Here is a 26,817-nt window from a genome sequence, read left to right as displayed (position 1 = left end):
ATATTTTCTGTTCGTATTCACATTGAAAATAGTATTTCAGTGTCCCATTAGCAATAAAAAACTTAAATATAATACAGAAATAAATTATATTTTTTCATTGATATTGTTTTATTATTTTAAATTTAACATTCTTCATAAAATAGCTGTAGTTCATGTACAACTCAACCATTGTAAAAAGCGTTAAATCGGTTTTGAAGTAAGCGTACTTTATAGCGCTCTTTTAATATTTGATTGAAATAAAAAGATTAAGATAAACAAATAGTATTTGTAGAAAAATTTAACATCATTTTAATTTCTCTAAACATGGCTGATGCAAATCCAGGACCTATGACTTTGGGGGATCCTGAGTTAAAAAAGAAACCGGTCAGTACGGAATGCATATATATATATATACAGTTGACAAAATGTTTATTTGTACACTTCAATTTTGGAATATTATAGCAAAATAAAATAAGGTAACTAAGTTAAAATTGCAGAAATATATTCTAGTGAGGTAAAATAATAATAAAATATCAAGAAAAAAACAATCGCATAAACTTTAGTTGATTAATGAATAAAACTTTATAAAAACTATACAAAAAGAGTATTTGTACACTTACTTAGTGACAAATTTTAAGCATAATTATAATTATTTTATAGAAATTTAATACTTTCTATGCATTCCATTGGCTTTTACAATTGCTTCAAGACGTCTTGGCATTGATACTATTAATTTTTTTGTGGTTTCTTGATCTATTTCTTCCCAAGCTTCCATGAGTGCTTCTTTCAAACTATTTTTACTTGTAATATTTTTTTTTCGGACTTGAGCATCCAATAGCATCCACAAATTTTCAATTAGATTTATAACCCGGGATTGTGGTGGAGTTTCAAGGCGTCTTGGCGCATTATAAAGCAATCATGTTTTAGTAACTATTGCAGTGAGTTTTGGATCTTTATCTTGTTGGAATAAGAAAGTGTCACCGATACCCAATTTTCTAGCACTGTCTAATAAGTTATGGCGCAACACATCAATGTAACCTAAAGCTGTCATTTTTGTGTCAATAAAGTGTAATTTTCCGACACCGCAATGAGCTACACAGCCCCAAACCATCACAATTCCACCACCATGTTTCAGGATCTGAAGTACATTTTTACTATCAAGGGTTGTTTTATTTTTTCGCCAGATTTTTCGGATACTAGGGGATAAAAAAATTTCAAACTTGCTCTCATCTGAAAAAATAACCTTTTTCCAGAAGTCCATCGGGTTGTCTTTGTATTTCATAGCAAATTCTGGACGCTTCTTTCTATTTACTTCAGAGATCATTGGTTTTTTTCTCGGAGTTCTGCCTTTTAAACCAGCACTATGTAACATATTTCTTATTGTTTGAGCGGTCATTCTAATGTTAGAAGATGCGAGAAGGTCATCTGCAATTTTCTGAGCAGAAATTTGTGGTTTTCTAATAGCTGCTTTAACAATACTTCGTTTACTTCTTGAAGTTAATTTACTCGGGCCGCCTGTCCTGCGTTCATTTTCAATGCGTCCAGTATTTTTATATTTTCTTACGATGTAACCAATAGTTGTAAAGGGTAACTTAACCATCTTTTGAATTTCGCGATAAGAATTTCCACTTTTATTAAGGTTAACAATATGAGTTCTCGTGTCTAAAGAGACTTCTTTTGATTTCGTGACCATTTCTCAACTTTTCTCTGCGAGTGACCTTCACTGTTAAAAAAGATAACTTTCAATGTTTAAAAAATACAAACTATCCAAAAAATTAACTATAATGTGAAAAATGACATGAAATGATAGTAATACTTACCAGAGATATAGGTGTACAAATATACTTTTTGCAAGAAATTTTTCAAGTTCGTAAGATTTAGATTTTATTTTCAATTATTTCAAAATATTTTTTTCGTTTACTTAGAAATAAACAACAAACTCACGCTCACACGTCACAATGAATAAAATAGCTGCTTATATGTTTCTAAAACTTTAAAAAAAAGTGGTGTACAAATAATCATTTTGCCTACTGTATATTTGAACTAAATAGTATTTACAGATATTTAGTGAAATGTACCAAAGAGCACTTATATTTATTTGCTAATCAATATAAAGGTATTATGCTGCCCGTTAAAATTACTTTTTTTATTAGTTCCATATCAAAAAAAATTACTCTAAACTCTTCAACTTCTTTCTTATCTGTTATATATTTTTAACAGTAGAGGAAAGTTGAGAGGATTGGGACAGATTTCAATTTTTTTTTCTTCTTTTACTTCATTCGTTCATATTTATAAAAACGAAATAGTATGTTCTTTAATTTATTTAAAAAAATATATTAACAGCAAAATACAAACAACTAGCTTTTATTTGTTTAGTTAAAAATTATAACATTTTTGACCCACACCTCCCTTAACTGAGGGAGGTATGGGACAAGATTAAGAAAATTATAATTAATAAATAATGTATTTTAATATCCTTTTCATTCAATGATTTATGGTTTTGGACACACCGAACAAGAGGGGATTTTGAAATATTCATTTGTGCTGTCGCATATATAAAAACCTTTATTTTCTTTAATAACCAATACCACTGATGGAAGTATGTAATTATTTAATATATTTTTTTCTCCTTCTAGAAGCTTTTTCTTCCATATTCATGGCATTTTTGTATAAAAAAGATGAAATTCTAATTTTTTTTAAAAATTTATAGTGACAAAAGTTTTAATAAATAACTTTTATAACTTGACTTCATTTTCTTTTCATTATTTAATATTTGTTATATTGCATATTTCTTTATAATATTTACAGTAGAATTTCCCTTAACTGAAATTGTTAAACTTAGTTTTAGGTAGAACATATTTTTTTTTTCTGTGAAATGATACAGAATCATCTACAGTATGAATTCATGTTTATATGATACATTTATTAACAAAAGTGAAGAATAACAAAACTTATTTAAAGACACTGGTGCTGTTAAGTAAATTTTTTAAAAAGAGTGGAATTTAATTCAATACTTTTGGTTTTGGTTAATGGAAGCTCGCCTTTTTTCTTGTACATTATATTATTTAAAATATATACATATGTCTGTTTTATATCAAATAACAACATATACTAGCTTATACATTTTAATAAATTTTAAATGATAGATTTTCTATTACATGGCAACACACCAGCAACTTATTTTATGAAACAACATTAAGAGAAATTAAAAGCTTTAATCATTAGCTATTAAGACAATGTATTTGAATGTAATCAAGCATATAGCATTTCTCTCTCATTGATGTTATCCCTTTTCTCCCTCTTTTCTTTTAAAATACATATCGCATAAAGCATAATACGTTTAAATTTAATTTGACTGTTGGTTTATAAACTCTGAGTTTATTATGCATTTAACATATCTTTATTTTACAAATCATAAGATTGTAAAAAAAAATAATAATTTGCATTTACTTCTGTATAAGTGCATGAATTTGTATTTACTTCTGATGAAGTGCATGAAAATCATATTTTGTGTTTTAAACACAAATAATATTATCAATAGCATACGAGTTAGGATCAAGCAAGAGGCCATATTTTCTCTTTCTAATGGAGAAATTAGAAATATATTCTAATCTTTTATTTAGATATCTATGCAATTGTCTCATTTCTCCTAGCTTTTCACAACAATAATTAATTTTTATATTGTTTTCTAGTCATAAAAAATTCTATTTTTGTTTTCTTCCATTTTGAGTAATAATATTTAAAATTAGTAATTTCTCAAAAGTTGCAAAATAAATAATTTTACTATTTCATCAATTTATTTCAGGAACAAGATGAAAACATGACAGATGAAAAAAGTTCTCAGGATGGCGCTAAAGCAAATGAACATGATGCTAAAAGGTTTGTAATCCATTTTAGATTTTTTTTTAACGTTGTTTTATTTATGTACAAGTAGATGTATAGTTTTGATAGATCATATATAAATACAGTAATGTTCATATCAAGAAAAAAATATCTATGAACGAATGTTTTAATGTCCATTGTCTAAAATGAATTAGACATATTATTCTAGTTACTGTTGTATGAACAGCTTGCCATTGTCGAACTTTTCGATTATCCAGACACTCCTGGTGAACTTCAGGCATTGGGAGTGTTTGTGTTTTAGATTTAATTTGCATTTCAGGTTTTTTTTTTTTTAAAAGCTTAATATTTTTTTTAGTTTTTTTTTTTTTACTAAAGCTCTCTTGACTTTCTTGAATTTTCTATGACCAGAATTTATTACGAACAAGATGAAAGCATGACAGATGAAAAAAGTACTCAGGATGGTACTAAAGCAAATGAACCTGATGCTAAAAAGTTTGGAATCACAGATGAAGAAAGTTCTCAGGATGGAGCTAAAGCAAATGAACATGTTGCTAAAAGGTTTGTAATCCATTTTAGTTTTTTTTATGTTCTATTTATGTACAAGTAGAAGTTTAGTTTTGATAGATCATATATAAGTCAAGTAATGTTCATATCAAGAAAAAAATATCTATGAACGAATGTTTTAATGTCCATTGTCTAAAAGGAATTAGACATATTTTTCTAGTTACTGTTGTATGAACAGCTTGCCATTGTCGAACTTTTGGATTATCCACATACTCCTGGTGAACTTCAGGCATCGGGAATGTTTGTGTTTTGGATTTAATTTGCATTTCAGATTTTTTTTTAACAGCTTTTTTTTTTTTTTTTTACTAAAGCTCTCTTGACTTTTTGAATTTTCTATGACCAGAATTGGTTACGAACAAGATGAAAGAATGACAGATGAAAAATGTTCTCGGGATGGTGCTAAAGCAAATGAACATGATGCTGAAAAGTTTGTAATACAAGATAAAGAAATTTTTCAGGATGGTGCTAAAGCAAATCAACATGATGCTGAAAAGTTTGAAATCACAGATGAAGAAAGTTCTCAGGATGGTGCTAAAGCAAATGAACATGTTGCTAAAAGGTTTGTAATCCATTTTAGATTTTTTTTTATGTTTTATTTATGTGCAAGTAGATGTTTAGTTTTGAGAGATCATATATGAATCAGGTAATGTTCATATCAAGAAAAAATATCTATGAACGAATGTTTTAATGTCCATTGTCTAGAATGAATTAGACATTTTTCTATTACTATTGTATGAACAGCTTGCCATTGTCGAACTTTTGGATTATCCACATACTCCTGGTGAACTTCAGGCATCAGGAATGTTTGTGTTTTGGATTTAATTTGCATTTCAGATTTTTTTTAACAGCTTTTTTTTTTTTTACTAAAGCTCTCTTGACTTTTTGAATTTTCTATGACCAGAATTCGTTACGAACAAGATGAAAGAATGACAGATGAAAAATGTTCTCGGGATGGTGCTAAAGCAAATGAACATGATGCTGAAAAGTTCGTAATCAAAGATAAAGAAATTTCTCAGGATACTGCTAAAGCAAATGAACATGATGCTGAAAAGTTTGGAATCACAGATGAAGAAAGTTCTCAGGATGGTGCTAAAGCAAATGAACATGTTGCTAAAAGGTTTGTAATCTATTTTAGATTTTTTTTATGTTTTAATTATGTACAAGTAGAAGTTTAGTTTTGATAGATCATATATAAGTCAAGTAATGTTCATATCAAGAAAAAAATATCTATGAACGAATGTTTTAATGTCCATTGTCTAAAAGGAATTAGACATATTTTTCTAGTTACTGTTCTATGAACAGCTTGCCATTGTCGAACTTTTGGATTATCCACATACTCCTGGTGAACTTCAGGCATCGGGAATGTTTGTGTTTTGGATTTAATTTGCATTTCAGATTTTTTTTTTTAACAGCTTTTTTTTTTTTTTTTTACTAAAGCTCTCTTGACTTTTTGAATTTTCTATGACCAGACGTGGTTACGAACAAGATGAAAGAATGACAGATGAAAAATGTTCTCGGGATGGTGCTAAAGCAAATGAACATGATGCTGAAAAGTTTGTAATCCAAGATAAAGAAATTTCTCAGGATGGTGCTAAAGCAAATGAACATGATGCTGAAAAGTTTGGAATCACAGATGAAGAAAGTTCTCAGGATGGAGCTAAAGAAAATGCAAATGTTGCTAAAAGGTTTGTAATCCATTTTAGTTTTTTTTTTATGTTTTATTTATGTGCAAGTAGATGTTTAGTTTTGAGAGATCATATATGAATCAGGTAATGTTCATATCAAGAAAAAATATCTATGAACGAATGTTTTAATGTCCATTGTCTAGAATGAATTAGACATTTTTCTATTACTATTGTATGAACAGCTTGCCATTGTCGAACTTTTGGATTATCCACATACTCCTGGTGAACTTCAGGCATCGGGAATGTTTGTGTTTTGGATTTAATTTGCATTTCAGATTTTTTTTAACAGCTTTTTTTTTTTTTTTTACTAAAGCTCTCTTGACTTTTTGAATTTTCTATGACCAGAATTCGTTACGAACAAGATGAAAGAATGACAGATGAAAAATGTTCTCGGGATGGTGCTAAAGCAAATGAACATGATGCTGAAAAGTTCGTAATCAAAGATAAAGAAGTTTCTCAGGATACTGCTAAAGTAAATGAACATGATGCTGAAAAGTTTGGAATCACAGATGAAGAAAGTTCTCAGGATGGTTCTAAAGCAAATGAACATGTTGCTAAAAGGTTTGTAATCCATTTTAGATTTTTTTTTATGTTTTAATTATGTACAAGTAGAAGTTTAGTTTTGATAGATCATATATAAGTCAAGTAATGTTCATATCAAGAAAAAAATATCTATGAACGAATATTTTAATTCCATTGTCTAAAATGAATTAGACATATTTTTCTATTACTGTTGTATGAACAGCTTGCCATTGTCGAACTTTTGGATTATACACATACTCCTGGTGAACTTCCTTCATCGGGAATGTTTGTGTTTTGGATTTACTTTGCATTTCAGATTTTTTTTTAACAGCTTATTTTTTTTTTTTTTTTTTTTTTTTTTTTTTACTAAAGCTCTCTTGACTTTTTTAAATTTTCTATGACCAGAATTCGTTACGAACAAGATGAAAGAATGACAGATGAAAAAAGTTCTCTGGATGGTGCTAAAGCAAATGAGAATGATGCTGAAAAGTTTGTACTCAAAGATAAAGAAATTTCTCAGGATACTGCTAAAGCAAATGAACATGAGGCTAAAAAGTTTAGAATCACAGATGAAGAAAGTTCTCAGGATGGTGCTAAAGCAAATGAACATGTTGCTAAAAGGTTTGTAATCCATTTTAGATTTTTTTTTTTTATGTTGTTTTCTTTATGTACAAGTAGATGTTTAGTTTTGATAGATCATATACAAATGGAGTAATGTTCATATCAAGAAAAAAATATCTATGAACGAATGTTTTAATGTCCATTGTCTAAAATGAATTAGACATATTTTTCTAGTTACTTTTGTATGAACAGCTTGCCATTGTCGAACTTTTGGATTATCCACATACTCCTGATGAACTTCAGACATCAGGAATGTTTGTGTTTTGGATTTAATTTGCATTTCAGATTTTTTTAACCGCTTTTTTTTTTTTTACTAAAGCTCTCTTGACTTTTTTGAATTTTCTATGAACAGAGTTCGTTACGAACAAGATGAAAGATTGACGGATGACAAATGTTCTCGGGATGGTGCTAAAGCAAATGAACATGATGCTGAAAAGTTTGTAATCAAAGATAAAGAAATTTCTCAGGATACTGCTAAAGCAAATGAACATGATGCTGAAAAGTTTGGAATCACAGATGAAGAAAGTTCTCAGGATGGTGCTAAAGCAAATGAACATGTTGCTAAAAGGTTTGTAATCCATTTTAGATTTTTTTTTTGTTGTTGTTGTTGTTGTTTTCTTTATGTACAAGTAGATTTTTAGTTTTGATAGATCATATACAAATGGAGTAATGTTCATATCAAGAAAAAAATATCTATGAACGAATGTTTTAATGTCCATTGTCTAAAAGGAATTAGACATATTTTTCTAGTTACTGTTGTATGAACAGCTTGCCATTGTCGAACTTTTGGATTATCCACATACTCATGGTGAACTTCAGGCATCGGGAATGTTTGTGTTTTGGATTTAATTTGCATTTCAGATTTTTTTTAACAGCTTAATTTTCTTTTCTTTTCTTTTTTTTTTTTTTTTTACTAAAGCTCTCTTAACTTTTTTTAATTTTCTATCACCAGAATTTGTTACGAACAAGATGAAGGAATGACAGATGAAAAAAGTTCTCGGGATGGAGCTAAAGGAAATGAACATGTTGCTAAAAGGTTTGTAATCCATTTTAGAGTTTTATGTTTTATTTATGTATAAGTAGATGTTTAGTTTTGATAGATCATATACAAATCAAGTAATGTTCATATCAAGAAAAAAATATCTATGAACGAATGTTTTAATTCCATTGTCTAAAAGGAATTAGACATATTTTTCTAGTTACTGTTGTATGAACAGCTTGCCATTGTCGAACTTTTGGATTATCCACATACTCATGGTGAACTTCAGGCATCGGGAATGTTTGTGTTTTTTATTTAATTTGCATTTCAGATTTTTTTTTTAACAGCTTAATTTTTTTTTTTTTTTTTTTTTTACTAAAGCTCTCTTAACTTTTTTTAATTTTCTATCACCAGAATTTGTTACGAACAAGATGAAGGAATGACAGATGAAAAAAGTTCTCGGGATGGAGCTAAAGCAAATGAACATGTTGCTAAAAGGTTTGTAATCCATTTTAGAGTTTTATGTTTTATTTATGTATAAGTAGATGTTTAGTTTTGATAGATCATATACAAATCAAGTAATGTTCATATCAAGAAAAAAATATCTATGAACGAATGTTTTAATGTCCATTGTCTAAAATGAATTAGACATATTTTTCTAGTTACTTTTGTATGAACAGCTTGCCATTGTCGAACTTTTGGATTATCCACATACTCCTGGTGAACTTCAGACATCAGGAATGTTTGTGTTTTGGATTTAATTTGCATTTCAGATTTTTTTAACCGCTTTTTTTTTTTTTTACTAAAGCTCTCTTGACTTTTTTGAATTTTCTATGAACAGAGTTCGTTACGAACAAGATGAAAGAATGACGGATGACAAATGTTCTCGGGATGGTGCTAAAGCAAATGAACATCATGCTGAAAAGTTTGTAATCAAAGATAAAGAAATTTCTCAGGATACTGCTAAAGCAAATGAACATGATGCTGAAAAGTTTGGAATCACAGATGAAGAAAGTTCTCAGGATGGTGCTAAAGCAAATGAACATGTTGCTAAAAGGTTTGTAATCCATTTTAGATTTTTTTTTTGTTGTTGTTGTTTTCTTTATGTACAAGTAGATTTTTAGTTTTGATAGATCATATACAAATGGAGTAATGTTCATATCAAGAAAAAAATATCTATGAACGAATGTTTTAATGTCCATTGTCTAAAAGGAATTAGACATATTTTTCTAGTTACTGTTGTATGAACAGCTTGCCATTGTCGAACTTTTGGATTATCCACATACTCATGGTGAACTTCAGGCATCGGGAATGTTTGTGTTTTTTATTTAATTTGCATTTCAGATTTTTTTTTTAACAGCTTAATTTTTTTTCTTTTCTTTTTTTTTTTTTTTTTTTTTTACTAAAGCTCTCTTAACTTTTTTTAATTTTCTATCACCAGAATTTGTTACGAACAAGATGAAGGAATGACAGATGAAAAAAGTTCTCGGGATGGAGCTAAAGCAAATGAACATGTTGCTAAAAGGTTTGTAATCCATTTTAGAGTTTTATGTTTTATTTATGTATAAGTAGATGTTTAGTTTTGATAGATCATATACAAATCAAGTAATGTTCATATCAAGAAAAAAATATCTATGAACGAATGTTTTAATGTCCATTGTCTAAAATGAATTAGACATATTTTTCAAGTTACTTTTGTATGAACAGCTTGCCATTGTCGAACTTTTGGATTATCCACATACTCCTGGTGAACTTCAGACATCAGGAATGTTTGTGTTTTGGATTTAATTTGCATTTCAGATTTTTTTAACCGCTTTTTTTTTTTTTTACTAAAGCTCTCTTGACTTTTTTGAATTTTCTATGAACAGAGTTCGTTATGAACAAGATGAAAGAATGACGGATGACAAATGTTCTTGGGATGGTGCTAAAGCAAATGAACATGATGCTGAAAAGTTTGTAATCAAAGATAAAGAAATTTCTCAGGATACTGCTAAAGCAAATGAACATGATGCTGAAAAGTTTGGAATCACAGATGAAGAAAGTTCTCAGGATGGTGCTAAAGCAAATGAACATGTTGCTAAAAGGTTTGTAATCCTTTTTAGATTTTTTTTTTGTTGTTGTTGTTTTCTTTATGTACAAGTAGATTTTTAGTTTTGATAGATCATATACAAATGGAGTAATGTTCATATCAAGAAAAAAATATCTATGAACGAATGTTTTAATGTCCATTGTCTAAAAGGAATTAGACATATTTTTCTAGTTACTGTTGTATGAACAGCTTGCCATTGTCGAACTTTTGGATTATCCACATACTCATGGTGAACTTCAGGCATCGGGAATGTTTGTGTTTTGGATTTAATTTGCATTTCAGTTTTTTTTTAACAGCTTAATTTTCTTTTCTTTTCTTTTTTTTTTTTTTTACTAAAGCTCTCTTAACTTTTTTTAATTTTCTATCACCAGAATTTGTTACGAACAAGATGAAGGAATGACAGATGAAAAAAGTTCTCGGGATGGAGCTAAAGCAAATGAACATGTTGCTAAAAGGTTTGTAATCCATTTTAGAGTTTTATGTTTTATTTATGTATAAGTAGATGTTTAGTTTTGATAGATCATATACAAATCAAGTAATGTTCATATCAAGAAAAAAATATCTATGAACGAATGTTTTAATGTCCATTTTCTAAAATGAATTAGACATATTTTTCTAGTTACTTTTGTATGAACAGCTTGCCATTGTCGAACTTTTGGATTATCCACATACTCCTGGTGAACTTCAGACATCAGGAATGTTTGTGTTTTGGATTTAATTTGCATTTCAGATTTTTTTAACCGCTTTTTTTTTTTTTTTTTTTTTACTAAAGCTCTCTTGATTTTTTTGAATTTTCTATGAACAGAGTTCGTTACGAACAAGATGAAAGAATGACGGATGACAAATGTTCTCGGGATGGTGCTAAAGCAAATGAACATCATGCTGAAAAGTTTGTAATCAAAGATAAAGAAATTTCTCAGGATACTGCTAAAGCAAATGAGCATGATGCTGAAAAGTTTGGAATCACAGATGAAGAAAGTTCTCAGGATGGTGCTAAAGCAAATGAACATGTTGCTAAAAGGTTTGTAATCCATTTTAGATTTTTTTTTTGTTGTTGTTGTTTTCTTTATGTACAAGTAGATTTTTAGTTTTGATAGATCATATACAAATGGAGTAATGTTCATATCAAGAAAAAAATATCTATGAACGAATGTTTTGATGTCCATTGTCTAAAAGGAATTAGACATATTTTTCTAGTTACTGTTGTATGAACAGCTTGCCATTGTCGAACTTTTGGATTATCCACATACTCATGGTGAACTTCAGGCATCGGGAATATTTGTGTTTTTTATTTAATTTGCATTTCAGATTTTTTTTTTTAACAGCTTAATTTTTTTTCTTTTCTTTTCTTTTTTTTTTTTTTTTTTTTTTTTTTTTACTAAAGCTCTCTTAACTTTTTTTAATTTTCTATCACCAGAATTTGTTACGAACAAGATGAAGGAATGACAGATGAAAAAAGTTCTCGGGATGGAGCTAAAGCAAATGAACATGTTGCTAAAAGGTTTGTAATCCATTTTAGAGTTTTATGTTTTATTTATGTATAAGTAGATGTTTAGTTTTGATAGATCATATACAAATCAAGTAATGTTCATATCAAGAAAAAAATATCTATGAACGAATGTTTTAATGTCCATTGTCTAAAATGAATTAGACATATTTTTCTAGTTACTTTTGTATGAACAGCTTGCCATTGTCGAACTTTTGGATTATCCACATACTCCTGGTGAACTTCAGACATCAGGAATGTTTGTGTTTTGGATTTAATTTGCATTTCAGATTTTTTTAACCGCTTTTTTTTTTTTTTTACTAAAGCTCTCTTGACTTTTTTGAATTTTCTATGAACAGAGTTCGTTACGAACAAGATGAAAGAATGACGGATGACAAATGTTCTTGGGATGGTGCTAAAGCAAATGAACATGATGCTGAAAAGTTTGTAATCAAAGATAAAGAAATTTCTCAGGATACTGCTAAAGCAAATGAACATGATGCTGAAAAGTTTGGAATCACAGATGAAGAAAGTTCTCAGGATGGTGCTAAAGCAAATGAACATGTTGCTAAAAGGTTTGTAATCCTTTTTAGATTTTTTTTTTGTTGTTGTTGTTTTCTTTATGTACAAGTAGATTTTTAGTTTTGATAGATCATATACAAATGGAGTAATGTTCATATCAAGAAAAAAATATCTATGAACGAATGTTTTAATGTCCATTGTCTAAAAGGAATTAGACATATTTTTCTAGTTACTGTTGTATGAACAGCTTGCCATTGTCGAACTTTTGGATTATCCACATACTCATGGTGAACTTCAGGCATCGGGAATGTTTGTGTTTTGGATTTAATTTGCATTTCAGTTTTTTTTAACAGCTTAATTTTCTTTTCTTTTTTTTTTTTTTTTTTTACTAAAGCTCTCTTAACTTTTTTTAATTTTCTATCACCAGAATTTGTTACGAACAAGATGAAGGAATGACAGATGAAAAAAGTTCTCGGGATGGAGCTAAAGCAAATGAACATGTTGCTAAAAGGTTTGTAATCCATTTTAGAGTTTTATGTTTTATTTATGTATAAGTAGATGTTTAGTTTTGATAGATCATATACAAATCAAGTAATGTTCATATCAAGAAAAAAATATCTATGAACGAATGTTTTAATGTCCATTTTCTAAAATGAATTAGACATATTTTTCTAGTTACTTTTGTATGAACAGCTTGCCATTGTCGAACTTTTGGATTATCCACATACTCCTGGTGAACTTCAGACATCAGGAATGTTTGTGTTTTGGATTTAATTTGCATTTCAGATTTTTTTAACCGCTTTTTTTTTTTTTTTTTACTAAAGCTCTCTTGACTTTTTTGAATTTTCTATGAACAGAGTTCGTTACGAACAAGATGAAAGAATGACGGATGACAAATGTTCTCGGGATGGTGCTAAAGCAAATGAACATCATGCTGAAAAGTTTGTAATCAAAGATAAAGAAATTTCTCAGGATACTGCTAAAGCAAATGAACATGATGCTGAAAAGTTTGGAATCACAGATGAAGAAAGTTCTCAGGATGGTGCTAAAGCAAATGAACATGTTGCTAAAAGGTTTGTAATCCATTTTAGATTTTTTTTTGTTGTTGTTGTTTTCTTTATGTACAAGTAGATTTTTAGTTTTGATAGATCATATACAAATGGAGTAATGTTCATATCAAGAAAAAAATATCTATGAACGAATGTTTTAATGTCCATTGTCTAAAAGGAATTAGACATATTTTTCTAGTTACTGTTGTATGAACAGCTTGCCATTGTCGAACTTTTGGATTATCCACATACTCATGGTGAACTTCAGGCATCGGGAATGTTTGTGTTTTGGATTTAATTTGCATTTCAGTTTTTTTTTAACAGCTTAATTTTCTTTTCTTTTCTTTTTTTTTTTTTTTACTAAAGCTCTCTTAACTTTTTTTAATTTTCTATCACCAGAATTTGTTACGAACAAGATGAAGGAATGACAGATGAAAAAAGTTCTCGCGATGGAGCTAAAGCAAATGAACATGTTGCTAAAAGGTTTGTAATCCATTTTAGAGTTTTATGTTTTATTTATGTATAAGTAGATGTTTAGTTTTGATAGATCATATACAAATCAAGTAATGTTCATATCAAGAAAAAAATATCTATGAACGAATGTTTTAATGTCCATTGTCTAAAATGAATTAGACATATTTTTCTAGTTATTTTTGTATGAACAGCTTGCCATTGTCGAACTTTTGGATTATCCACATACTCCTGGTGAACTTCAGACATCAGGAATGTTTGTGTTTTGGATTTAATTTGCATTTCAGATTTTTTTTAACCGCTTTTTTTTTTTTACTAAAGCTCTCTTGACTTTTTTGAATTTTCTATGAACAGAGTTCGTTACGAACAAGATGAAAGAATGACGGATGACAAATTTTCTCGGGATGGTGCTAAAGCAAATGAACATGATGCTGAAAAGTTTGTAATCAAAGATAAAGAAATTTCTCAGGATACTGCTAAAGCAAATGAAAATGATGCTGAAAAGTTTGGAATCACAGATGAAGAAAGTTCTCAGGATGGTGCTAAAGCAAATGAACATGTTGCTAAAAGGTTTGTAATCCATTTTAGATTTTTTTTTTTTGTTGTTGTTGTTTTCTTTATGTACAAGTAGATTTTTAGTTTTGATAGATCATATACAAATGGAGTAATGTTCATATCAAAAAAAAAAATATCTATGAACGAATGTTTTAATGTCCATTGTCTAAAAGGAATTAGACATATTTTTCTAGTTACTGTTGTATGAACAGCTTGCCATTGTCGAACTTTTGGATTATCCACATACTCATGGTGAACTTCAGGCATCGGGAATGTTTGTGTTTTGGATTTAATTTGCATTTCAGATTTTTTTTTAACAGCTTAATTTTTTTTTCTTTTTTTTTTTTTACTAAAGCTCTCTTGACTTTTTTGAATTTTCTATGACCAGAATTCGTTACGAACAAGATGAAAGAATGACAGATGAAAAATGTTCTCGGGATGGTGCTAAAGCAAATGAGCATGATGCTGAAAAGTTTGTACTCAAAGATAAAGAAATTTCTCAGGATACTGCTAAAGCAAATGAACATGAGGCTAAAAAGTTTGGAATCACAGATGAAGAAAGTTCTCAGGATGGAGCTAAAGCAAATGAACATGTTGCTAAAAGGTTTGTAATCAATTTTAGTTTTTTTTATGTTTTATTTATGTACAAGTAGAAGTTTAGTTTTGATAGATCATATTTATGTCAAGTAATGTTCATATCAAGAAAAAAATATCTATGAACGAATGTTTTAATGTCCATTGTCTAAAAGGAATTAGACATATTTTTCTAGTTACTGTTCTATGAACAGCTTGCCATTGTCGAACTTTTGGATTATCCACATACTCATGGTGAACTTCAGGCATCGGGAATGTTTGTGTTTTGGATTTAATTTTCATTTCAGATTCTTTTTTAACAGCTTAATTTTTTTTTTTTTTTTTTTTTTTTTACTAAATCTCTCTTAACTTTTTTTAATTTTCTATCACCAGAATTCGTTACGAGCAAGATGAAGGAATGACAGATGAAAAAAGTTCTCGGGATGGAGCTAAAGCAAATGAACATGTTGCTAAAAGGTTTGTAATCCATTTTAGATTTTTATGTTTTATTTATGTACAAGTAGAAGTTTAGTTTTGATAGATCATATACAAATCAAGTAATGTTCATATCAAGAAAAAAATATCTATGGTCGAATGTTTTAATGTCCATTGTCTAAAATGAATTAGACATATTTTTCTATTTACTGTTGTATGAACAGCTTTTCATTGTCGAACTTTTGGATTATCCACATACTCATGGTGAACTTCATCCATCGGGAATGTTTGTGTTTTGGATTTTATTTGCATTTCAGATTTTTTTTAACAGCTTTTTTTTTTTTTTTTTTTTTTTTTTTACTAAAGCTCTCTTGACTTTTTGAATTTTCTATGACCAGAATTCGTTACGAACAAGATGAGAGAATGACAGATGAAAAATTTTCTCATGATGGTGCTAAAGCAAATGAACATGATGCTGAAAAGTTTGTAATCAAAGATAAAGAAATTTCTCAGGATACTGCTAAAGCAAATGAACCTAATGCTGAAAAGTTTGGAATCACAGATGAAGAAAGTTCTCAGGATGGTGCTAAAGCAAATGAACATGTTGCTAAAAGGTTTGTAATCCATTTTAGATTTTTTTTATGTTCTTTTCTTTATGTACAAGTAGATGTTTAGTTTTGATAGATCATATACAAATGGAGTAATGTTCATATCAAGAAAAAAATATGTATGAACGAATGTTTTAATGTTCATTGTCCAAAAGGAATTAGACACATTTTTCTAGTTACCGTTGTATGAACAGCTTGCCATTGTCGAATTTTGGATTATCCACATACTAATGGTGAACTTCAGGCATCGGGAATGTTTGTGTTTTGGATTTAATTTGCATTTCAGATTTTTTTTTAACAGCTTAATTTTTTTTTTTTTTTTTACTAAAGCTCTCTTGACTTTTTGAATTTTCTATGACCAGAATTCGTTACGAACAAGATGAAAGAATGACAGATGAAAAATGTTCTCGGGATGGTGCTAAAGCAAATGAACAAGATTCTGAAAAGTTTGTAATCAAAGATAAAGAAATTTCTCAGGATGGTGCTAAAGCAAATGAACAAGATTCTGAAAAGTTTGTAATCAAAGATAAAGAAATTTCTCAGGATGGTGCTAAAGCAAATGAACATGATGCTGAAAAGATTGTAATCAAAGAAGAAGAAAGTTCTCAGGATGGAGCTATAGCAAATGAACCTGATGCTAAAAAGTTTGTAATCCATTTTAGATTTTTTTATGTTGTTTTATTTATGTACAAGTAGATGTTTAGTTTTGATAGATCATATACAAATAGAGTAATGTTCATATCAAGAAAAAAATATCTATGAACGAATGTTTTAATGTCCATTGTCTAAAATGAATTAGACATATTTTTCTAGTTACTGTTGTATGAACAGCTTACCATTGTCGAACTTTTTGGTTATCCACATACTCCTGGTGAACTTCAGGCATCGGGAATGTTTGTGTTTTGGATTTAATTTGCATTTCAGATTTTTTTTAACAGCTTTTTTTTTTTTTTTTTTTTTTTTTTTTTTTACTAAAGCTCATTTGACTTTTTTTCATTTTCTATGACCAGAATTCGTTACGAACAAGATGAAAGAATGGCAGATGAAAAAAGTTCTCAGGATGGTGCTAAAGCAAATGAACAAGATTCTGAAAAGTTTGTAATCAAAGATAAAGAAATTTCTCAGGATGATGCTAAAGCAAATGAACATGATGCTGAAAAGATTGTAATCAAAGAAGAAGAAAGTTCTCAGGATGGAGCTATAGCAAATGAACCTGATGCTAAAAAGTTTGTAATCCATTTTAGATTTTTTTATGTTGTTTTATTTATGTACAAGTAGATGTTTAGTTTTGATAGATAATATATAAATCACGTAATGTTCATATCAAGAAAAAAATATCTATGAACGAATGTTTTAATGTCCATTGTCTAAAATGAATTAGACATATTTTTCTAGTTACTGTTGTATGAACAGCTTGCAATTGTCGAACTTTTGGATTATCCACATACTCCTGAAAAACTTCAGGCATTGGGAGTGTTTATGTTTTGGATTTAATTTGCATTTCAGATTTTTTTTTAACAGCTTAAATTTTTTTTCTTTACTAAAGCTCTCTGGACTTTTTGGAATTTTCTATGACCAGAATTCATTACGATCTTCAAATTAGATTTTTTTTTCAGAGAATAGCTCATTGAATTTTACATTGCAGCCTGTTTTAGTTGTTATATTTATTTATTAGAAATCTTGAAGGATAGTTTTAGAGCAAAATAAATGTATTTCCAAACAGACATGCATCAAATGAACTAATTACATATTGAGAGAAACGATTTGAAATTAATTATCATTCTCAGGTTTAATAGCTTGAGCTCTGCTCCATATTGTAAAACAGCAATTTTCATTGTTTTGATGAAATTGATATGTAATGTTTATTTTAATTGTAATATAATTTTGACTGATGAGAAGTTTTTGCCCAAGAAATCAGAAACTATAAAATATTTGTTTTTTTAAAAACAGAAAATACTGATGCATTGAACTTTAGCCTTGAAATATCCAAACTTAATGCAGATTCAAAAATTAACTACTAAATCTTGATAAAATTAGTTTTAATACATGCATTACATTAATATTCTAAATTATTTGAAATTTTGTTTTATTCTGTACTTTGCATGAATTTTTTAATATAGATTCATTATCATCCCTGTTTTAGATTAACTACATGCCATTGGCTATCACTATCGTTAACAATCTGTCATCTTTGACAATTTTTTAGATGATTAATTACTGGTTACAATACACATGACATCTGAGATGTCTAGTTTTTGGCGATTAAAGGTACATTCACATGGAGCAGTTACAGTGAATGTATCCATTCTGAGACAACATATCCTGTGTTGTTTAATGGTGCTGTTCACTTCAAAGGCACTTTCGTTCATCACAGTTGAGTCTAAAGCATATTCTAGTTTTGCAATGAAAGCACTTCAGTTTTAATGCCAGCTTGGCACATGCTGCCATTGAAATAAGTGGCATTGGTGTTTTTTTTTTTTTTTCCACACCTTATTGGCCAATAAGTAACCATAAACATATACTATGAATACTTTTAACTGAAATCTCCTAAGCGGTTTTATTAAAAATAATATTTTATAATAATTACAAAATTGTTGATATTCTAAGATGAGATGGAGAATATGCAAAATCACAGACAGTAATAATACTCTACTGATCTAAAAGATTAATAATTTTTAACTTGTTATTTAAAGAAAAAACAATTTTTCTATTTTATTATGATTCCTCATACAATAAAAATTTATGAATAAATACAAGAGATGGGGGAGGAGGAAGCATAGGTTGAATAAAAACTTGAACATATTAAGACAAAGCTAATAATACTCTTAAGAGATTAAAGAAATAATTAGCAAAATCTCAGAAATGGATATCATAGATGAAATATAATGAAATATGAAATGAATTGCAATAACCTATTAAAATCAACTCAACAGGGAAGGAATATACTTAGAAAGAATGAGTAAATATTAAAAAGTATTGGTGTATGTAAAAGTAATTAATTGAAAGAAGTTTTTAAAATTTGAAATTATGTGAAAACTGTCAAAAGTTTTTATTAGTGCTCTAACATCCTGGAAAAGAAATAGAATATAAAGTATATACACAGAACAATACATAAATTAATCAATTTTTTGACTTTGCAATAAGATAAAATGTTTTAAGATAAACTATCATTCTTTGATAGATGCTCATTAATCTTTTTTACTGAATCAAAATAGGAAAATACACCCGTTTTTTAGGTATGTTTTTATTAATTCAGTTTCTTCTCTGCCTATTTTGCACAACTTTTGTAGTCAATTTCAAAACAGCTTTCTAGTGTGCTAGAGACTTAAAACTATAAATGCAACTAAACTCTGGATGATAAGGCAATATTAATTTGTTTCGTTTATCTGTTAAGTACAGATTTTGTCTTTGCGAGTAGCTCATGAAGCAGAGTTAATTTCAAATTGCAAAATTTCATGCACACACAATTAAAAAACAGAAAACAGTTTAAATAAAAAAAAAAATTGATATATAGGTTGCCATACACCAAGAAAACACGGGAATTTAAAAACCATGTATAAAACAAGAAAAATGCAAGGAATTTTAAAATTTCCCATAAAAACTGTGGAAGTACATGGAATTTTTAATTTAACTTTTCTCATCTAAAAATTACCGATCTCCCTATATCGGGAGTAAAAGATTGTCACCATAGATCTAAAAAAAACTAAACTGTACTATTTGCGTATCTCATCCTTTTTCTATTCCTTCTTTCTTCTGCATAGGCCAGTCTGATTTCCAGTATTTCTATAATGATTATAGCTATTTGAATACTAGAAGAGCTATCGAAATTGAAGAAAGGCACTTTTTTAGCAGAGTATTTTTTATTGGTGGAGAATAATTCAAAAAAGTATTTAAATGCATGTCCAAAAATATTGCTATTTTGAAAGCTGAATCTCGTTTAAATTCACGTTAATTGAAAAATAATGCAGTTTTATCTGAAAAGTAAATGGCTTTATTCTAAATCATAAATTATCATTGCATGTTCAGAATATGCAATTATCAAGAATATGAAATTTTCCTCCAAACAAAAACATTAAAAAATGAGTACAAAGAAAAGTTGGATTCATTTAACAAGAAAATTTACATAGATGATTTCTATTTTAAAGTTTTGTGGTAAAAAGAATTTTCTGATCTATGGGAAGTTGTAAAAATCACATTTACGCAACTTGTATTGCCACATAGCAATATGACTATGGAAATTGGATTTAGTATCAGCAAGGTTATGCCTGTTGAAACTCTCCAAATAAATTCTTTAATTGGTCTAAGAACATCATGACAAAATTTTAGGTGTTTTAAATGTTCTGATGTCAAGTGATTTGCTACAGTATACAAAATTAGCTTATATGAAGTATTATAAAGCTTTAGAAAGTTCGGGGGTGGGGGGAGGAAGAGAAAATCCAGCAAATGCAAAATAGCTTTGGATACTAAATTGTTACAAAAGAAGGGGAGAAATGTAACGGTTGATTGAAAAAATCTGCAGAAATTGATGCTCAGTTAAATAAATTGCCCCCCCCCCCCAAAAAAAAGGTTTTGTAATGCTTTTTATTAAGTAAGCATTCAATGTTTTTTACTATGAAAACCAATATGTGATTTTGTGGTTTATTTCATCCAAATTCTTAATATTGCATAACTTTGAGTTACATAGCACAAGATACATGGCAAATATCTTTTTTCCCTTACATATGAATTTGTCTTGGAAAATTCTAATTATTAATAAACAGAATTTTTTATCATATCAGTAGAAATTTTTAGCTATTATATCAGGTAAGTTCAATTGTTGCATACTTCTCTTCGCTTTTAGAGAATATTTTTAGAGAATATTTTTATTTTATTGTTACTTCAATACGAGTGATATTCACACACTCCCCCCCCCCCAAATTTCTAAGTCACACTTAAAAACATAATTTATTCTAGCCTCATGTAGATATAATGGAATAATTGATAAGAAATGGGATGGAATAAAAATAGAATAAATATGAACATTCATTTTATAGAACATAATATATAATTTAGGTTTTCATTGATAAATATTAGTATATTTGCAGGTTATATGTAAGCATATAGCTTATAATATATAAAGGTTTTTTAAAGTAGTAAACAAAGATTTATAATGCAAGTTTGGCCTTCTATATTTGAAATCGAGTCAGGGAAGGGGGAAAAAATTATTTTGAAAGCTGGTGAAATTTACTATTAATATATGCATTTTAATCAACAATTTAAGATTTTGGATTCTTAAAAAGTACACATAAAACAGCGTTTTTCCTGTTAATTTACTTGGAGGTGTATCAAATTATAATCTTCAATGAGGTAACCTTACAAAATGCACTGGATGACACCAGTGCATTTTGCAATAAAAATTAAATTTTATCACATTTATTATCAAATATATTTTCAAGGTTAATATATTTTATTCATTTATTTTTTCCATTTTGCTTTTCTGACATGTTATGAATAAAAACATTTTGCAAATTTTCCTCTTATATTAAAAACCTGAGAGATTTTTGAAGCTCATGAGTCATTTTTTAATGTCCAATAATGTGGACTGTTTTACTAGCTTGCTGGAATTTTTACTATAATGTCCATTTCTTGAGAGAATGAAGTTGGACAGAAATGAACCAATTAAAGGCACAATCCGATTTGCTAATATTTATTAGCTTAATGCTTAGTCTATGTCGCATTCTGCCATTGTTTGCTATCGATGCCATGTTTCATCAATAGTATGTGATAATACACAATTATCTAGATTTATATTATAAAATCAAATGCCATTTTTATCTTAATTAAAGCCTTTTTTTTTTGTTAATCAATAAAATGCATTCATTTAAAATAATTCCTTTCTAGTTCTTCCACTTAATTTCCTTCTAATACTATATTTGCTTCTTGTGTACTAACCACATATCAGTGATTAATCTCCAAATATGTAATATTTTTCTATTTACTTTATTTTCCAATGACATGTGGTTAAGTCTTAAAGTGTACCAGGAGTGTGTAGATAAGCCAAAAGTTTGCCAGTTAGTATACCACAATTAATATGCAAGTGCTTGTAGTGAAAAAAGGTTGACTTTAGATGAAACTCAAAGTCTAGTAAGTCACAGTGTGCATTCCAGATTTAAATTTTATTTCTAAAACTTTCATATGTAATTGATGTAACTGAATAAAAAGTAATGAATAATAAAGCACAGTTAATTACATTAAATTTGCATTAAGATGCAGGATACTTGTATATTCACAACAGGTGATTGATAAATCATCTTTGAGAAGCTGAAACATTTAAAATGTATTCTGTCTCTTTGTAGGAGATGTAGCTACTATTACTTCTTGTATTATGATTTATTAGTGTATATTGTCATCAAAGGATAAAGTCTTCCATTAATTTTTCCTATTAGGGCAGTGAAATTTAAATGCTTTCATAATATGAAATCTGAATAAGCTCAAACATAAAAGAATTTTAAAGTGCAGCATTTTCCCATATTAGTATATTAACTATTAGTTACATTTTTTAAAAAATTAATAGCATTGACACTGTTAATATTGTACTTCAATTGCAGAATTTGAGCAACTGTTTCATTCTTCATAGTCTTCAATTTATTAACTTTATGGTAGCTTTTCACTTTTGCTTCAGATCTGATATTAATTGCTTATGCTTAAATGGCTGATGAAGCATCATGCTGTTGTTTTAGGAAGTTAGAAGGGCTAGGTGTTAACTCCAATGTCATTTGAAAATAGTTTAAAATTATGAGTCTTTTCCAAAATAGTTCTGTATTTCTTGTTAAACCGTTACTTCTAATAAAATTTTAAAATACTGAAATTATTATTGTATATTTGAAACGGTTTTAAAATTAGATTTAACACAGAATTCATTTTGCTACTTGATTCCTGGTATTTCTTTCAATTTTCTTAGTTAAAATTGCTTAAATAGTTCTAAAGTTAAAATTTTCTGACTTTCAAACAGAGTCACCTTTTGATACAGACTAGCATATATTTAAATTAATTTATTATTATACTTATATTTTTCAGGCCTGAGGAAGAACCGAAGTTTGATTCTCATGGTGTACATATAGAAACGCAGCTTGATTTATGTGATTGCATGAATAATACTTGCGAGGGATGTTTCCTTCCATGTGAATATTGCTTTTCAAATAAATGTGGGCATGCATGCCGCAATGAACGTACTTGGATCTATGACAGCATAGATATTGAGGGCACGCAATATACCCTCAAAAGTCATTTCACGAAAAGAAATTAAATCAGTCTTTTACACGACGCCTTTCGCCCCCTTATTTTTCATCCTTTTCTATTCAGCCATATGTATCAAAATGCACTTCTGTATCTAACCATTTTACATGAATAAAATAATTTTCTTTGTCGTTTTAAGTAAGTTTTTGTGAAACAATTTTTCAGTGTAATCAAAATGTTTATAATATTTACAAACTAAAAGTTTTATCTCACTTTACATTATTAACATATATAATGGTTAATTTTACTGTCAGTGAATTAGAACTAAGTTTTTATATAAATTTTTGTAGGTAAGCATTGTTGCTTAGTAAGAATGTAATCTTAGAGCATCAGTTTTGATTGCCTAAAATAAAATACTTTGAGGTTTGAATGCAGAATCTTACTTCTAAATACAGATGACTCATGTTGAAATGTTTTTTACAATCATTTCATGAACTGACAGCTATTTCTCTGCTCTGTTATTACAAATTAGCTACCAAACACCTGAAATATTTTTATTTTTCATTGTGGAAAAAATTTTGAAACTGTTTTTTACAAACTTATAATTTTTATTACATAAATGTTTAACAAATAATAAGAAGGATTTACTTTTTCCCAATAATTATAATCTAGCATATCCAATTGCAACTTTCTCTAAATAAAAAAAGTAATCTAAAAATTTAATTAATTAAAAAGAATAATTTATTTTACATACCCTTGAATGTAAAATTAAGTGATGATCAAGTTTATTCTATGAATCTTGGACTCTATAAATTTTTTAAGCATCCCTTCCTATAGTTTAATAAATATCTTGTAATGAATTTTCTTTTGTTTTTACTTGTAAATGCTTAAATTAATTGATACAAATTAGGTTTAATTTGGAGTGTGCAGTTTTTTTTAAAGAGATTTATGTAAAAAAAAAAAAAAGTCGATTCATAACAATTTTTGAAATATAGTAAATTATCAACAAATAAACATTAATGAGAGTATTTAATATAAAAATTTACTTCAATCAGAATATTTTGTTAATATATTGAATATTAAATTATAACTTTTAATTCATTACATATGTATGTTTCTTTGTACAAAGAATAGTGAAAATGTGGAAAGAATATTAATAAGAAATGAAGGAATTGGACTTCAGCTGAGAAAAGAAAAACAATTTGAAAGATTCTGCGGTTTTTGTTTATAATGGCACTTGTCGTGGACAAGCTCGCTGACGAAGTCAGCGATTTAAGCCGAGAGGGACCTTCTCTTGTTTTTAGTAGCCCCAACTAAGGGCAATGTAAAAAAAAAAAAAAATTGGGCATGCATGCCGCAATGAACGTACTTGGATCTATGACAGCATAGATATTGAGGGCACGCAATATACCCTCAAAAGTCATTTCACGAAAAGAAATTAAATCAGTCTTTTACGCGACGCATCACATTCGCTTGCCCAGCCCCATTTTACAGGGAGGCACATTCACACATCTCATAGATAGTACAGATAAAGAACAAACATGCTCGAATCGGGACTCGAACCCAGGACGCCGGTGAAAGATTCTTCTGTATCCTTGATCGTCGTCAGAAAGAAAGGGAGAGATAAAAGGAAAATTGATTAATTTCTACAGGATGTCTGAGAGAGCAAAGAACAGACTCCATTCTTGTTGATTGCATCTACCAAGAATAGTGGCAAATAGTCAAGAAAAAGAAGTATTTCTGTTTTCAATCAGCAGGACTCGTCTAATTACAGGAATTCTTTAAAAGTTAATTGTTAAAATGCAAAGAGATCACACTTTGAGATTAATTTGACAAATTTTCGCTGCAATAGAAAAAAAAAGTTTTCTAAAACTACTAGACTTCATTTCACAAAAACATAATAAAAATAGAGAGGCAGAGGAAAGATTTTCAAATGCAAGCAGGGAAAAATTGTCGGCACACATAGACAATAAAATTAAAAGAAATTACACCTTTTTCTCCATCAGATAAGTGGAAATAAACGTATAATGAAGGGAAATCCATTTCCTGCAAATTTTGTTTTCTTTGACTTTATTATGTTACTGTTATCACTAAATTTTAAGATTAATGAACACATCGAAAAATTTGATTATTGCTGAAACGCTAAAATATATTAAACTAATGACATAAATATGCCCATTATTCTTTGCACGTAATTCCTAAGTAAAGCATTTTCGTAACGATTTTAGAACAGATCCTCAATGTTAAAAAAACCGTTTAAATAATTTCTAATAGTCTTTAGAGAACGTTGAAATTTTTTTTTTTTAGCAGAAGTGACTTTCTTTTCTTTAGAATTAATTCTTGCCAAACGTATTTCAAAATAACATCGAAAAGAATATTTTTAAGTTGATTTTCCTAGAAAAATTAGTTCGCTTTTTGCTGATAGTTTGTTTTTTGTTTTCTAATAATTACATTTAAAATATCAGAAAATTAAACAATTACAAAATTTAAAATTCAAAGCAAAAAATATTTCCCTCACATATTTAATAAATTTACAATATATGTTTGTAAATATATTTCTTTTAAATAGTATTACATCCGCTGCTTTTCTTTGTATATTGTTGTTAAAGGTGGTTTAGAAAGTTACTATGATTATCATGAGGATTTATTCTACGAAAGGATATCATCTTTAATCAGAAAGTTCCTTTTGTTATAAGATCGATAATATTTTTTTTTTATTCGCTTCAATAATACTCGTATATTGCAAATACATAATAAAAAATGACGTGAAATCTTTTTGAAATTAAGATAAAATTATTTATCTATTATACCTCTTTAAAATTTAATTAGATTGGGAGATAAAACTTTCACATTTTCAGTAATGAATTTCTCTAATAAACCACTTTTTTTTTTTTCGAAAAGTTACTTCTCGCAGTTGCATTTCTGTTTAATCTGATACTTAACCCTTTCCCATAGAATGATGTGTCTCACACGCACACCGAATTACTGAATTTTTAGTTTTACATCTACAATATAGTAAAAGTAGTAAATAACTCAAAATTCAAAAATCTTTTAGAAATGCTTCAATATTTCAAATTCCTCTTATATTATTATAGGAATTAATATAAATATCCCAAATAGGATGCGCCATCTATTTAGGGAATTAAGTAAATTCATAGGCAGATGGAATAACAGCTGTTCACGCGAATGTCACTTAACGCGAAATTTCGCAATGTTAAAATTACGGCAACCCCTTTACCCGCCCTTCCTGTCGAGTCTTTCAGGGGTTCATTAGAACGTTACCCGCATCGGCTCCCCAGCTCCCGCAGAAGCTGTAAACAACTTCAGTTTGTAAGGCTTAACAAGCCAACCGCAATGCAATACCGCAATCAGCCATGTATTATATGATCTACTCACCGTAAAAGGAGTGTATATAGTGTAAATAAAGAAGTTTAAGCAAAAGTACAGTCCACTGCTCACTTCGAATCACCATATTTATGGTCCGTGCAACCGGAGGAATTACTAGTAAAAATAATCATGGCTGATGATCAAAGAGCAAAAATCACATCTCTTAATAGAAAGAGAGGTAGTATAAAATCCTCTTTAACAAAGCTGAACTCTTTTATCGAAACGGATGATTCA

The 26,817-nt window shown here is 28.6% G+C and overlaps 1 protein-coding gene across 10 annotated transcripts; it reads left to right on the top strand.

The window, feature by feature from the left end:
- Positions 1-185: 185 nt before the first annotated feature.
- On the top strand, positions 186-23,394 carry LOC129959933 (daf-12-interacting protein 1-like). 10 transcript variants are annotated; one of them, XM_056072839.1, is made up of 28 exons: positions 186-363; positions 3,785-3,858; positions 4,231-4,380; positions 4,730-4,945; positions 5,288-5,503; positions 5,856-6,071; positions 6,417-6,632; positions 6,999-7,214; positions 7,567-7,782; positions 8,167-8,250; positions 8,608-8,691; positions 9,035-9,250; positions 9,635-9,718; positions 10,062-10,277; positions 10,654-10,737; positions 11,088-11,303; positions 11,700-11,783; positions 12,128-12,343; positions 12,718-12,801; positions 13,148-13,363; positions 13,739-13,822; positions 14,165-14,380; positions 14,754-14,969; positions 15,332-15,415; positions 15,772-15,987; positions 16,344-16,625; positions 16,992-17,207; positions 23,038-23,394. In XM_056072839.1, the coding sequence occupies exons 1-28, from the start codon at positions 304-306 to the stop codon at positions 23,264-23,266; spliced, it is 4,707 nt and encodes a 1,568-aa protein (XP_055928814.1). In that variant the 5' UTR covers positions 186-303; the 3' UTR covers positions 23,267-23,394. The 10 variants fall into 10 exon arrangements, with proteins under 10 accessions (XP_055928814.1, XP_055928822.1, XP_055928816.1 ...); XM_056072847.1 differs by lacking the exon at positions 5,856-6,071; XM_056072841.1 differs by lacking the exon at positions 8,608-8,691.
- Positions 23,395-26,817: the final 3,423 nt, after the last annotated feature.

Source organism: Argiope bruennichi, chromosome X2 (genome assembly GCF_947563725.1).
Source record: "Argiope bruennichi chromosome X2, qqArgBrue1.1, whole genome shotgun sequence".
Taxonomy (NCBI): domain Eukaryota; kingdom Metazoa; phylum Arthropoda; class Arachnida; order Araneae; family Araneidae; genus Argiope; species Argiope bruennichi.
This window is presented reverse-complemented; position numbering and strand designations above follow the sequence as displayed.

Excerpts from the sequence above, each read along its gene's own strand:
- LOC129959933 (XM_056072839.1), top strand. The coding sequence starts at position 304 with ATGGCTGATGCAAATCCAGGACCTATGACTTTGGGGGATCCTGAGTTA. Across the intron at positions 6,633-6,998 it reads AATGAACATGTTGCTAAAAG|AATTCGTTACGAACAAGATG; the intron begins GTTTGTAATCCA and ends TTCTATGACCAG. Across the intron at positions 17,208-23,037 it reads AATGAACCTGATGCTAAAAA|GCCTGAGGAAGAACCGAAGT; the intron begins GTTTGTAATCCA and ends TATATTTTTCAG.